The 13,510-nt window shown below is 56.6% G+C and overlaps 1 protein-coding gene across 1 annotated transcript in view; it reads left to right on the top strand.

The window, feature by feature from the left end:
* The first annotated feature begins 540 nt into the window (after nt 1-540).
* Nucleotides 541-13,510, top strand: part of PRDM5 (PR/SET domain 5) — a 117,539-nt gene continuing 104,569 nt past the window's right edge. The window contains exon 1 of the mRNA XM_081091909.1: nt 541-751. Coding sequence (XP_080948035.1) covers nt 659-751 — 93 coding nt within the window. The 5' untranslated portion in view covers nt 541-658. The remainder of the gene's footprint in view (nt 752-13,510) is intronic.

Genomic DNA, 13,510 nt, shown 5'->3' with positions numbered 1-13,510 from the left:
AACCAGGGATTGGCACCATTTAAAAAAATAGTTTCTCCTCCATTTAGATGTCGCTTAAGTAGTTCGCGGTAAAGTTGGGATTAGCTTGAAATGGGTGGGCTGCAAGGAGTGCACACTCTTTCCCTCTGTACATTGGACAACGTACTCCTCGGCCCCCCACGACTCCAACCCCCAGACAAGCAGGAGCAAACAGCCGCATCCCCGGGCTGTGGGAGGACCATGCTTCCCGGGCCCCAGGAGCTGGAGCTGGGGGGAGCTGGTTTGGGGGCGCCGGCCTGTGGCTGTGGCTGTGGCGCCCACAGCGTTCTGCATCCCGGGAGTAAACACCCGCCTGGATCTGGGGCTTTCGGAGGGGCAGACCCCGGGCGGGGCGGGCGGGGGCGGAGGCCGGGGCAGCCGGGCAGAGGGCAGCGCGCCCGGGCGCGGGTCCGAGCCGCCTTGGGGCCAATCAGCGCGCGGCGCCCCGGCCCGCCCCGCCCCATCGGGCAGCACCGCCGCGGAGGCCGGGGCCGGGGCCGCCGGCGAGGAGGGGCCGAGCCGCGGGGGATCCTGGAATCGGCGGGAGGCGGGGATTCCGGGAGGAAGGCTCCATTTCCTCCTTCCCGCCGCGCCCCTCGCCCGCACCCCGAGCTCCCGGCGCCGCCCCCGCGGCGGGAGGATGCTGGGCATGTACGTGCCGGACAGGTTCTCCCTGAAGTCGTCCCGCGTGCAGGACGGGATGGGGCTCTACACGGCCCGCAGGGTCGCCAAGGTGGGTGCCCGCCGCGCCCCGCCTCCCCGCGCCCTCCGCGGGCCGAGCGCGCCGGCTCCTCCCGGGGTCGCCGGGCCGGGTCCCGGACACAGGCCGGGTTCCGCGGGGCGGCCTGGCCCTCCGGCTCCGGCGGCAGCGCCACGTCAGAGCCGGCCGCGCCCGCTGCCCGGCCGGGGGGCCGCACTGCCCGGCCCGCGGCGGGATGGCTGGCTCCCCGCAGGAAGCGTCCGGGCAGCCGCCGCTCCGCACCGCGTCTCCGCGCTCGCTCGCCCGCGGGCGGGGGGCCCCACGCGCGCTCCGGCCCGCCCCCTCCTCGCCTCCTCCCGGAGGACCCGCCCCGCGCGCAGCCCACGCGGCCGAGTCCGGCTCAGCCCCCAGGGCGCTCGGCCTCCTTGGGGCGGGAGGTGCCAACTGCAGGAGCCGCGCTCTCCGCCCCGGGTGCCCCCTGACCGGGTCTCTCCCGGCCGAGGCGCAGAGGCCAGTGCGCAGGGAGCGCGTCGCCCTGTGCCCAGGGGACCGGCCTGGGGGCGCCGAGGCTGAAAGCGGAGGCCTAGGAGGAGAGGACTGGAAAATTCCAAACCTTTGGGTTGGACACAGTTGTGTCCTAGCGGTTTCTGTAAAGTCTAAAGTCGGCAGCCAGAGGCAGGGGTGAGGGGCCCCGGGGTACTGCGAGGCGCCGGTTACAGAGCAGGTATTTGGTGCAGGGTGCCTGGTACCCACCCACGTGAGAAACTTGCCCCGCACGCCCCTCGGTGAGAACAGCGGTCATCCCGGAGGGAGAGGCGCAGGAGCAGAAGTTAACTGCAGGGTCTGCCTCCTGCCGGGTGCCCAGTTAAGCTTCAAACCCATGGCTGCTGAGTCCAGAGCTCTGGGTCCTTCCAGATGGTCCCCTGCCAGCTTCCTAGCACCCCCACCCCACCCTCGACCCCCAGCCCTCCCCCTTAACAGATATGTTTAAAGATGGTGGTGTGGGCAGGAGCCGGCTTGTGCGGGTAAGGGATGCTATGGAGGGGCCCACAGGACGCAGCAGACACCAGGACGCATTCTCCCAGCGGAGATCTCCCCTGCTTCACCTGCTCTCAGGTGAAGGAGGGGGACCAGCCTTCAGAAGGCGTCCCTGACATGCCCTGTGCTGCCTCGGGGCACGGGTGGATCAGAGGAGCCCATGTTCACTCTCTCAGGTGGGAGTTTGAGGACAGCTCAGAGGTGCCAGGAGCAAGAGGCTCACCTGGGTGGGAGGGCTGCTGCATAGATGCTTTTACCAAGTGGATGGATGTGAAATCAGCATCCTCTCAAAGCAGAGGTTGAAATTCTGCTTTAATTCTTCCTCTCAAGACAGAAAAATCCCCAAATGGCCTTTTCTTGAAGATCTCAGGCCCAAGTGTGAATATTCACACATTATTTTGTTTAATGTTACGAAGAGTGACATACTAAAAAGTTGCACAGATATTAGAATTATCACATAAGTTCCTTTTTTTGGCCTTATATTGTTTAGGTTGTTAGAAATAGCTGGCCCTGGCCGCTTTGGCTCAGTGGATAGAGCATCTGCCTGTGGACTGAAGGGTCCCAGGTCAAGGGCTTGTACCTCCCTTGCAGGCTCCATCCCCAGGGCGTGTGGGAGGCAACCAAACACATCAATGTTTCGTTCTGTGCCTCCCTCTCCCTTCCACTCTCTGAAAATCAATGGAAGATATCCTGGAAGAGGATTAACAACAACAAAAGAAATAGCTGGTAAAAAAAAAAAAAAAAAAAAGAAAGAAATAGCTGGTCAGTGTATTTTATTTTGATATATTTAATAAGTCCAGCTTATTTGATTATTTGGATGTTTTATTGTTTGGGGTCATAGCATGAAAAGCTTCCAAATCATCAGGTCCAAATGCATTTGACCCTTGCATTTGCCTAACCACACATTGACGTTTTCCTGGGTCCTGTAACTTCGCATGTAAAACAGATCTCCATCCAGTCACACCTAGAACGCTCCCCTGCATTTCAGGCGAATGTGCAGGTGTTTGCAGTAAATCCAAGCGACCTTCTGTGAGTGGCATAGATTCGTGACGATCATCAGCTACTGAATCATGAGGCCACTGAGCACAGGCAGGGCTGTGATGCCGGGGAGGACCGAGGAGTGGGCTCCCTCTGCCTTGCCTTCCGCAGGCTGAGGAGGGAAGTGAAGCTGGAATCGGATTTGGGGTGAGCGGTAAGGCCCCCGCTGCGTGTCCACCCACCTTCTCCCTGCTTGCATGTAGGGTCTGCATCCCCAGGTGTTCCCCAAGTGCCGGCCTACCTCTGGCTATAGCACCAGGTGTCAGAGAAGAGAGTGTCCCAGCAGTTGAATTAAGGGCCTTAATTTGAAGTTTTCATATTCTCTAGCCAGGCTTTGGAATAGCTCACCTAGAGAAGTATGTTTCGTAGAATACTGTACCTCTGTTTCAGGAAATGATCGCAGTCCAGCCAGGTGTTGATTTCACACTCAGAGAACCTAACCCAGCCCTGTTCTGAGAGTCTGAGGTTTGGGGATCTTGCTGGAGACTTGGGATTCCCTTACCAAGGGGACCCCGGAAGCCTGCTCTGCACCCACCTTTCTGTGCAGCGTGTCCTAGAGTGGGGTCCCCGCAGAGAACCCGAAGGCAAGGCTCCCCCTCTGTCCCAGGTGTTGCCTTGGTGATGGTCTGTTTTGTGGGCCTGCGGCCTCTCCTTGGGGTGTGGAGGGACCAGATCCACGTAGTGAGGAGGAGGGCTCCCTTCCCTTCCCTTCCCTTCCCTTCCCTTCCCTTCCCTTCCCTTCCCTTCCCTTCCCTTCCCTCCCCTCCCCTCCCCTCCCCTCCCCTCCCCTCCCCTCCCCTTCCCTTCCCTTATGGGAATGGCACGAGGAGGGTCTCTGTAAGCCATGAATTGTTCTTGGAGAAACAAACCATGGGCGAGAGTCTGTTGGAGAAACAAACCATGGGCGAGAGTCTGTTGGGAAGCCCTTGATTGGGGCAAGGGGGGAGTATGCGCACTGCGAGGTGCTGGTGCTAGCAGGGGTAGAAGGGCACTTTCCACGCCGTGTGCCCCGGTGCCCAGTGGCATCGCAGCAGCACGGTTGAGTGCTTCAACGACGATAAGGTATCCAGGTCACCAAGTATTACGCAGATGGAAACGAATACTAGTTATGCAAAGTTAACGCATTAATATACACGCAGTCAAGTTAAGCAACACACCCCCACGTTACATTTTCTTTATATCATGACCATTTCCCCTGCTGGCTTATGCAGTAGTCCCCCCTTACCTTTGGGGGACATGGTCCAAGGCCCCGAGTGGAACCGGGGGTAGTTCGGAGCTCTATAGACACTACGTCTTTTCCTACATACACACCTGTGATGAAGTGCAGTGGTACATTAGCACAGGGGGAGAGGAACAGCAAGGACTACTAATAAAATAGGGCAGTTCTAACAATGCACTTAGTAAAACTTATGCGAACATGCTGTCCCCCCCCCCCATGATGCCCACCGGGAGAGGAAGGCAGGCGGGTGCCTGGGCCCTGTGACCTGCCTCAGGCGCTTTGACCTCCCGATATCCGTAATGAGCTCACAGCTTCTCTGCGGGGCTCCGAATCCCAGCATCACTGCTCTTATGATGGGGGCCACTGCTCAGTAAAGTCGGGGTGACTTGAACACAAGCACTGATACCCTACAGTCCACCTGAGGACCAGGATGGCTGCCGAGTGACCTCCAGGTGGTGGTGGGGCGTCTGCAGGTGGAGGTGCTGGACAAAGGGATGAGCACGTCTCACCGACGGAGCAGGACTCCTGAGATTTCATTACATCCCTCAGAAGGGCCCCCGATTTAAAGCGGGGAATTGTTTATTTCTGGAATTTTCCATTTCATTATGTGGGACAGAGGTTGGCCGCGGGTAACCCAGACGGAGGAAAGCGAACCCAAGGGGAGGGGAACCACTGTGTCGTCAATCAGTGCACAGTGGTGGTTGACATTATGCTCGAACCCAGCAAGTGGGAAGCCATAGGTTCCTTCGAGCTCCCGGAGTGTGACTTCCTGGGAAGGTTGAAGGCGGGGGATCCGCCCCTGCCGGCCTCCTGCCCTCTGGGGCCGGTGCAGGCACAGGTTGACCTCCCTCTGACTCTGCCAGCCATGCGGGCCTGCGCTGGGCTCGGATGCAGCTGAGCAGAGAGACCAGGTCTTGGTCCACAGGTGCTTGTTGTCCTGTGTGGGGAGATAAATGAGTACGCAAGTAGCAGAGGGAAGCTCACCAGACAATGGACACGTGTGTGTGTGTGTGTGTGTGTGGCAGGGGTTGATTTTGCTGGGCACCATGAGGCTTTGTCTGCGAAGGGACATGGAAGCAGTTCTCATACAGTCCGACTAGTATGGCAACGGGCATCGGGTTGTGAGGTTGGGTGAGATGAGGCCATAGGACTTTTTTTTTTTTAAGAAAATGCTGCTGGCTCTGTGGGGGAGCAGAATCTCATGGGGTCACATTATTATGATTAACACTGCCTTCATTATTATTATTTTTTTAAATTTATTATTTAAGAAACTGATTTTAGAGAGAGAGAAAGGGAGAGAGATATATATAGAGAAACATCAATTAGAGAGAAACATTGATTGGCCCGCCTTTTGCACGCCCCTTATTGGGGATAGAGCCTGCAACCCAGGCATGTGCCCTGACAGGGAATCAAACCTGTGACCTCTTGGTTCATGGGTCGATACTCAGCCACTGAGCCACACTGTCCAGGCAATACTGCCCTATTGAGCACTTGGCCTTTACTCTTCCATTAACACCGTGAAGTAGATACTGTTATTATCTCCTTTCTCAGTTGAGGAAATGGAGGCAGAGAGCTTGGCAGGGTGACGCATTCAGTGTTGCCTGCGTGACACAGAGTAAGGGGTGCTGATTTCAGTGAGTCGCCTGGCTTTTGTGCTCTCATTCAGTTTGGATGGACTTGAGTGGTTTGCAGGGAGAATTGTTGGAAATTCTTGGAAATTGCGGGCAACCTGGAACTGCCCCACGCAATCACGTGTTGGGAGTATGGGCTCTCTGCTTGCCATGCCCTTGCACAGACTATTCATTTTACTGCCCAGCAGCCTCTGGAGGCTTGTTCCGACCCTCAATGTACAGATGACACACTTGCTCAGTCATTACTTCTTGTCTAAATGTTTGCAATGATCCTGGGTTCACCTTTACGTTTGTCTCTGCTTTCCAGTGCGTTCTCCATTCTTCAACCCTTACCGGATCTTCAGACACCCAGTCCTCTCCCTGTCTATAGAAGCCCTTTGGGCCGTCCCCCCAGGTTTCTGGTGGCTAATTCCACGGGAGGCAGGAGAGGGCATTGCTGAGGCCCCAGGACTTAGCCGCTGAGTGCGCACCAGGTGCAGGGCCCAACGGCTGGGGTCCCTCTGCTCCGCTCCCTTCCCTCGCACCCCCTGCTTTTCTGCCTCGGGGGCTGCTGTGTCCATGAGCTCCCCCCCCCCCCGCCCCCGTCTCCCGCCACCCTGGGCTCTTCTCAGGGGCAGATGCAGGTTTTCAGAGCAAAACATGTTGACAGCAACGCGCGTTGTTTTCCGGTTACCGCAGTCACCAAATCTTACACTCTTAGTGGCTTAACACAACCCCAGTTTATCGTGCTGTGGTTCCCGAGAACATACGTGTAAAGTGGGTGGGCAGGCTGATTCCTTCTCCACCCCCTGAAGAGAGCCCACCCCCTGCCTTACCATTGTCAGTTTCCTGGAGGCCGCCCTCTCCTTTGCTAGGGTCCCACATCCTCCAACCTGTCTCCTCTGTGAGGATCCCTGGGATTGGATTGGGCCACACAGACAGTCAGGGTAGCTTCCCGCCTCAGGGCCCTAACTAATCACATCCCCAGAGTCCCTTTTCCACGCGAGGCCACACGCTCCCAGGCTCTCAGGAGAAGGACGTGGATATTCTGAGAGCTGGTAGGCATCCTACCACAGCCCCCAAGCATAGCACGTCCTTGCCTAGGCCACGCGGAACACTTTACCATGAGAGCTGGGGTGAGTACCCACGTGCGGGTCCCGATCACATGTCCCCACCAGGGCCTGCCCACTGCAGGAGTGTCCCGCCTTACCTTCAGAGTGGTCCTGGCGGAGGGGGGCAGTGCTGGGGTTCACGCAGTGGAGCCTGGGTGTGCGGTCCTCTTGTAAAGAGGGAGACAGGTCTGGACTGAGAAGGAGGAGGAGATGCTGATGGTGTTCTCAGCCACGGTGAGCAGAAGACCTTCGGGAGCAAATTCAGGTGCCTGATCTCATGTTACAGATGAAGACACAGGAGCCAGAGCAGCCCTGCGGGGTCTGACTGAGGACAGCTGCCCCTGTGCACCCAGGCCTCCAGCAGTACCTGCGCCCTGTCCTTCAAGCCAAGGCCACGCCTCCTGTAATACCTGCGCCCTGTCCTTCAAGCCAAGGCCACGCCTCCCGCAATACCTGCGCCCTGTCCTTCAAACCAAGGCCACGCCTCCTGTAATACCTGCGCCCTGTCCTTCAAGCCAAGGCCACGCCTCCCGCAATACCTGCACCCTGTCCTTCAAACCAAGGCCACGCCTCCTGTAATACCTGCGCCCTGTCCTTCAAGCCAAGGCCACGCCTCCTGTAATACCTGAGCCCTGTCCTTCAAACCAAGGCCACGCCTCTCCCAAAGCCTGCACCCTGTCCTTCAAGCCAAGGCCACGCCTCTCCCAAAGCCTGCGCCCTGTCCTTCAAGCCAAGGCCACGCCTCCCGCAATACCTGCGCCCTGTCCTTCAAACCAAGGCCACGCCTCTCCCAAAGCCTGCATCCTGTCCTTCAAGCCAAGGCCACGCCTCCCGCAATACCTGCGCCCTGTCCTGCAAACCAAGGCCACGCCTCCCGCAATACCTGCGCCCTGTCCTTCAAGCCAAGGCCACGCCTCCCCCAATACCTGCACCCTGTCCTGCAAACCAAGGCCACGCCTCCCCCAAAGCCTGCTCCCTGTCCTTCAAACCAAGGCTACGCCTCCTGCAATACCTGCGCCCTGTCCTTCAAGCCAAGGCCACGCCTCCCGCAATACCTGTGCCCTGTCTTTCAAACCAAGGCCACACCTCCCGCAATACTTACGGCCTGTCTTTCAACCTTGATAAGGCCTTTGTGGTAGAGACGTGGTGGGGTAACATCTCAAGTAACAATACCTGACATAAAGGTTTACATCTGCGTCTTGAAGGTACAATAAGCTAAAAAGGCAAGTTGGATAGAGTTCGAAAAGATGGGAAAGAGGGAACTTAAAAGGGAAAGTGAGTGGAAGCATAGAGAAAAAGCACGTAATATGCATAAATGTTAACACAGGACGAGGAGATGAGCTTCGAAGGTGACCCTGAAGAGACAGTGGGTGGCAGGCCCCCCGAAGTGTTTGTTGTACTTCCTGGGGCTGATGGCCGGTGTGGACACAGCCAGTGGGAGCGGGGTCACTGCCCACGCCCACGCCCACGCCTGCACACGTGTGTCTCTTCTGTGCTCAGAGGTGGCGACTCCATCCAGCTTTGCATGTCCTGGGTTATGACGGCTTAAAAAAATGTGGAACTAACCCACTTACACGAATGCTCCCTGAAACTTCATGTTTTACTTGTGATGAATAACAGCTACAGCTTATTCTTTCAACAAATTCTTAGGGAGCCACTGGACTTGCTAGGCACTGGGCTGGTTGCTAGTGACGAGGGTGAGTGACAGGTGACATCCTGTTACTCAGCTTGTGTCCGAGCTCTGCAGCCAGCCTGCAAGGGGTGGCCCTCCTTGTTTTATAGGTGAGGGAGCAGATCTTCAGGAGGGTTATGTCAGTAATAAGTAAATTAGTCAGAATTGGAACTCAGATCACCCCATATATCCTTCTCACTATAACAAAACCCAGCACCTTCTCTACGCTGATGAAGTGCACTTTCTGTGCTCATACACCAATACAGACACCTGCTCCAACTCTTGAAACATGACTTTCCCCAAGTGAGACAAGAGTAAACCATTTCATCGTCTGGCATTTCTCACTTCACGGTATCTGGTGGCAGTTCCCTCAAGTGATCTCTTTTGCCTGGATATATTAGTATTCCTGTGCTGCGGCTGTGCCACACTTTGCGTTTGCTCAGGCCTTGCACACCTTTCCCACCAGGCGCTGCACCGACCGCTGGGAACACGCTAGTGAACAAATAGAAATGGGCTGCATGGAGCCTGCCTGCCGGGGAGGCAGACGGAGTCGGCAGCAGGTGGGTTCGTGCTGCGTTAAGGGGTGACCGGGGCCCCGGAGGAAAGGCGAAGCAGAGCTGGGTGTGGGCCACCTGCAGAGCGTGTGGGTGCCTAGGGCGGGTGTCCTATAAACGGGGTCCAGCCAGTGCTCCCCAAGAGGGGAGACCTGAGCAGTGACTTAAAGGACGGAGTAGCTAGGCCTATTTCTAGGGGCAGCGCCCTCGAGGCAGCAGCCAGAGCAAGGGCCCTGGATGGAGTCTGCCTGTTGTGTCCAGAGGAGGGGAGCCGTGAGGCCGTGATGGGTTAGCCAGGGGCCGCGTCCGGGGCAGGAGGCCAGACGGTCAGTGAAGGGAAGGGTGTGAGCCCTGGAGCCACATCTCAGACCTTCCAGGCCACGGTACAGACCCTGGCTTTACTGGGAGTGACCTGGGAGCCGCTGCAGGCTCTGAGCGAGGGGTGACGGGCTCTGAGTGAGGAGTGGCGGGCTCTGAGCTCATCAAGGGCCTCTCGTCCGCTGTGGGGAATACTGGGGCCGGGCAAGCGTGTCACCTGGGAGACGGCAGGGTTCCTGCAGCCGTCCACGTGAGAGGCGGTGGCTTAGACGGGGGCCATGCTGGGAGACGGCGGTGAAGGAATACGCTGCTGGGATATGGGTGAAGGAAAGGGAAGGGTCACGGGCATCCAAGGACTTCAGCTGGAGAAATGGGAAAGGATGGCGTTTCCAGTGCATCACTCGGGCCACTGGAGAGAGAGCCTCGCACCTGTTCTGGGCCAGAACCGAGGCTTCCCCTCCCCCAGCTGCCCGTCCGTCCGTCCGTGGCAGGGGCGGTTGCCACTCAGGAGAAGCAGGTGGTTCGGGTTGAGTTAGACCAGTGGTTGGCAAACCCATTAGTCAACAGAGCCAAATAGCAACAGTACAACGATTGAAATTTCTTTGGAGAGCCAAATTTTTTAAACTTAAACTATATCGGTAGGTACATTGTTATTAACTTAATCAGGGTCCTCCTAAGCTGGCCTTTGCTAAAAACGCCCTCAGTCTGATGGAGGTACGTTCGCTGAGGTCGACTCCTTCCAACTCTCCCATCCACACTGGTCTTGTAGACTTGTTTCGTCTCTCCTTTCGTTCACCCTCTCTATATGTCCACACCATCTCAACATACCTTTCTCCATCCTTGACACTACATCTTCTTTCACTCCACAACGTTCCCTAAAATTAACTTAATGAACTTTACTTTTGTCACCCGCGCGCGATGTGTGGACGCGACTAGCACTAACCATTGCACAATGAGACTGCTGACTGACTGGCTCACTCAACTCTTGCGTGAATCGTGCGTGCCTCCCCTGCACTGCGTCTCCCGTCTCCTGACCGACCGACACCCCCACTTCTTCTAACGCCACTTCTTCAAAATAGACTCGCCCAGGCCGAAAACCGACTTCTGCTCCTGGGCCACGAAGTTGCAATCGCACTGTACACGCGCCCGCATGTGGTAGTTTGTGGAAGAGCCACACTCAAGGGGCCAAAGAGCTGCATGTGGCTCTCGAGCCGTAGTTTGCCGACCAATGGGTTAGGGAAAAGGAGCTGCATGCAGGTCCCCATGTTTGCAGAATCTCTCCTTCCTCACGTCTCCTGCACCGCCCATGTCATACCATTTCATACGTGAGGCATTTCTTCAAGAGCAATTCTGCTGCCTCCTGGGCTGCCTCTTTGCTCTGACTCCTGCCATATCCGCGGAGAGTGATGGAGACAACTGCAGGGGCCTCTGCCTTGCGGATCTTCTCCCCGTAGCCAGACGTTGGCAGGGCCTTTGCTGTCCCGTCAGTGGCTCAGAACGTCAGGGAGGGAGACTGCGACCCTGCTGTCGCCGGGCTCCCAGGCCCCTTCCAGGTGGAGAGCAAGCGGGGCCCCGGCTTCCCCGCTGGCCCTGCTCTCGCTGACGGCCTCCCGTGGTTTCGCTCTCCTCCTTGGAAACGGGAAGGTAGCAGGTGTAGTTTCTCTACCTGGATGCATCGGTGCCCTGCACACGTGCAGCGTCCGGCGAAGGCAGTGGTTCTCAACCTTCCTAACGCCGCGACCCTTTAATACAGTTCTTCATGTTGTGGTGACCCCCAACCATAACAGTATTTTCGTTGCTACTTCATCACTGTAATGTTGCTACTGTTATGAATCGTCATGTAAATATCTGATATGCAGGATGTATTTTCATTGTTACAAATTGAACATAATTAAAGCATAGCGATTAATCACAAAAACAATATGTAATTATGTGTTTTTATGTAAAAATGTGTAATTATATATGTGTTTCCCGATGGTCTTAGGCGACCCCTGTGAAAGGGTCTTTAGACCCCCAAAGGGGTCACGACCCACAGGTTGAGAACCGCTGGGCTAAGGAGAATGGGTGGGTACAGAGAGGTGTCAGGCAGGGGAAGGAGACTGGCTGTTCTCAGAACTGCCCTGTGTGGAAGGCTGGTGGTGTTGCCGGGGAGAGGCGGGCCCAGGACCTAATGCTGGGATCCACTGTGTCCCAGGCGGGGATTCCGGCTCCTCTGTGAGAGCATCACCTCACATACAGACAGTCCAGCTGCGGGCGGGCCACCAATGCGTTTCGGCCGCACGGATATGTGTCTTACTTGCCGAGCCATTTCAGAGCACGTCACAGACTGTATGACGGTTTACTCCTCAGTATCTCAGCACCAGGGCGTGCTCCTGAGTAGCCGAGGCCGTTTTCACACCCACAAAAGGAACAGCAATTTCTTAGTGTCCTCAGATGCCAGCCCCTACACGGATGACTCCAATGCCCCCCAAAATGTTGCCCCCAGGCCCCATCACGGACCTCCTAGCCCACTGGGTTATGTCTGTCCCTCTCCTCACAGCCTCCCCGTCGCCGCTCTGTGCTCAGTCACAGGGACTTCCAGGGGGACTGGGCTTGTTGTTGGTCAGGCTCAGGGCCTGGTTGCTGGCCCAGGGCTTCCTGTACCCGTCTTTCCATCTCCCGCCTTTCTTCTCACCGGGAAGGCAGACAGGCGCTTTCACCTTTCTGTGTGTTCCACACACTGACTTTGTGCATTGAATGCTTCTGCCAGCCAGAGGTTGCTTTAGTTCCTTCCTTCCCTCCCTCCCTCCCTCCTTTCCTTCCTTCCTTCCTTCCTTCCTTCCTTCCTTCCTTCCTTCCTTCCTTCCTTCTTTCCTTCCTTCCTTCCCTTCCTCTCTCCCTCCCTCCCTCCCTCCCTCCCTCCCTCCCTCCCTCCCTCCCTCCCTCCTTCCTTCCTTCCTTTTTGTTAGTCCTCACCCAATGACATAATTCCATTGATTTTTAAAGAGAGTGAAAGAGAGAGGGAAAGACAGAGAGAAACAGCTGGTTGCCTCCTACATGAGCCCCGGCCAGGGCCCGCGCCGGGGAGGAACCTTGACCGGACTCGAACCCGAGACCCTTCAGTCCGCAGGTCGATGCTCTATCCACTGACCCAAATTGCTAGAGCCAGAGGTTGCCTCCTTCATTGCAGTACATGGTGCAGCGATAGTCGTGGGACAGGAGAGATGCAGGAAGCAAATGCCTCCCTCTCACGTGTCTTATCCTCGAGTGTTATCCACATGCCCATCCTAGGCAGCGTGATCCCGGGTGCAGGGTGAGAGACAGGAGGGGGCGAGGTCTGAGCATGCTCTCTCGCCCTTCGCCCCGGAGGAGCCTGGAGAGTCGGCCAGCACCCGTCCCGTGCGTGGCAGGCAGCGGGCATGGAGGGCAGGAGGGCTGACGTCCGCACCCCTGCAGCGGGTGCGTCCTCTCCCACGGCGCTCACGTGACTTTACTTTGTGCTTAGCCAGGAGTCTGTGAGCTGACACTACGGGTGGATGTCTGTTCCGCGGCCCACCTTTGGCCCCATGGTGGTAGCATCCATTGATAATCCTCCCTCAGTTATATGATTAGGAGTTTCTAAATGGTGATTTCACTCCCATGCCCCCCGCGTCCTGGTAGCTGGCATCCTCTATAGCGAAGTGCTCCCCTCGCCCTTGCTGCCCTCTGGTCCCCTGCCCTGCGGTTGTTACAGAGAAACTAGGACAAACGCCTCGTTCTTTCTTTGATCCTGTTTGTAAGTTGTTTTCCTCTAATGATGTCAAAGGAGGTTCTTTGAAAAACAAACTTTTCTTCTTCCTCTGACAACCATTATGGACGTAAGAGCTGGCTAATGTGTTTCAGTCCATTACCCTCCTGGTCTCCGATTCTCAAGCTGCTGTCGATTTGGCCTGCGGGAGCTCGTTCTAATGGAACTTAAGAGCTAGAAGAGATCTTAGAGATCGGCTACTCCAGATCCCCAAGTGTGACAGCTGGGGAAACGGGAGCTCAGAAGCGCGTGATGCCGTGATGTGTCGCAGCTGGTTAGTGCAGACGGGGTCTGGGGTTCGGGCCTCCTGAAGCCTCAGATGGTGGCCCCACCAGGCTAAGAGGGTAGATCTGCAGTACGTCTTGCTTTCAACTTCTTACTAGTTCTGTGAAGCTAATTAGCAGAAGATGGCCCACATGTTTGCAATCATACATTTCTTGTTTATGAAAAGTTATTGTCCAGCCC

This window comes from Myotis nattereri, assembly GCF_964212035.1.
Source record: "Myotis nattereri genome assembly, chromosome: 5".
In the NCBI taxonomy this organism is placed as follows: domain Eukaryota; kingdom Metazoa; phylum Chordata; class Mammalia; order Chiroptera; family Vespertilionidae; genus Myotis; species Myotis nattereri.
The sequence above is the reverse complement of the archived record's forward strand: the minus strand, read 5'-3'. Positions and strand labels throughout refer to the sequence as shown.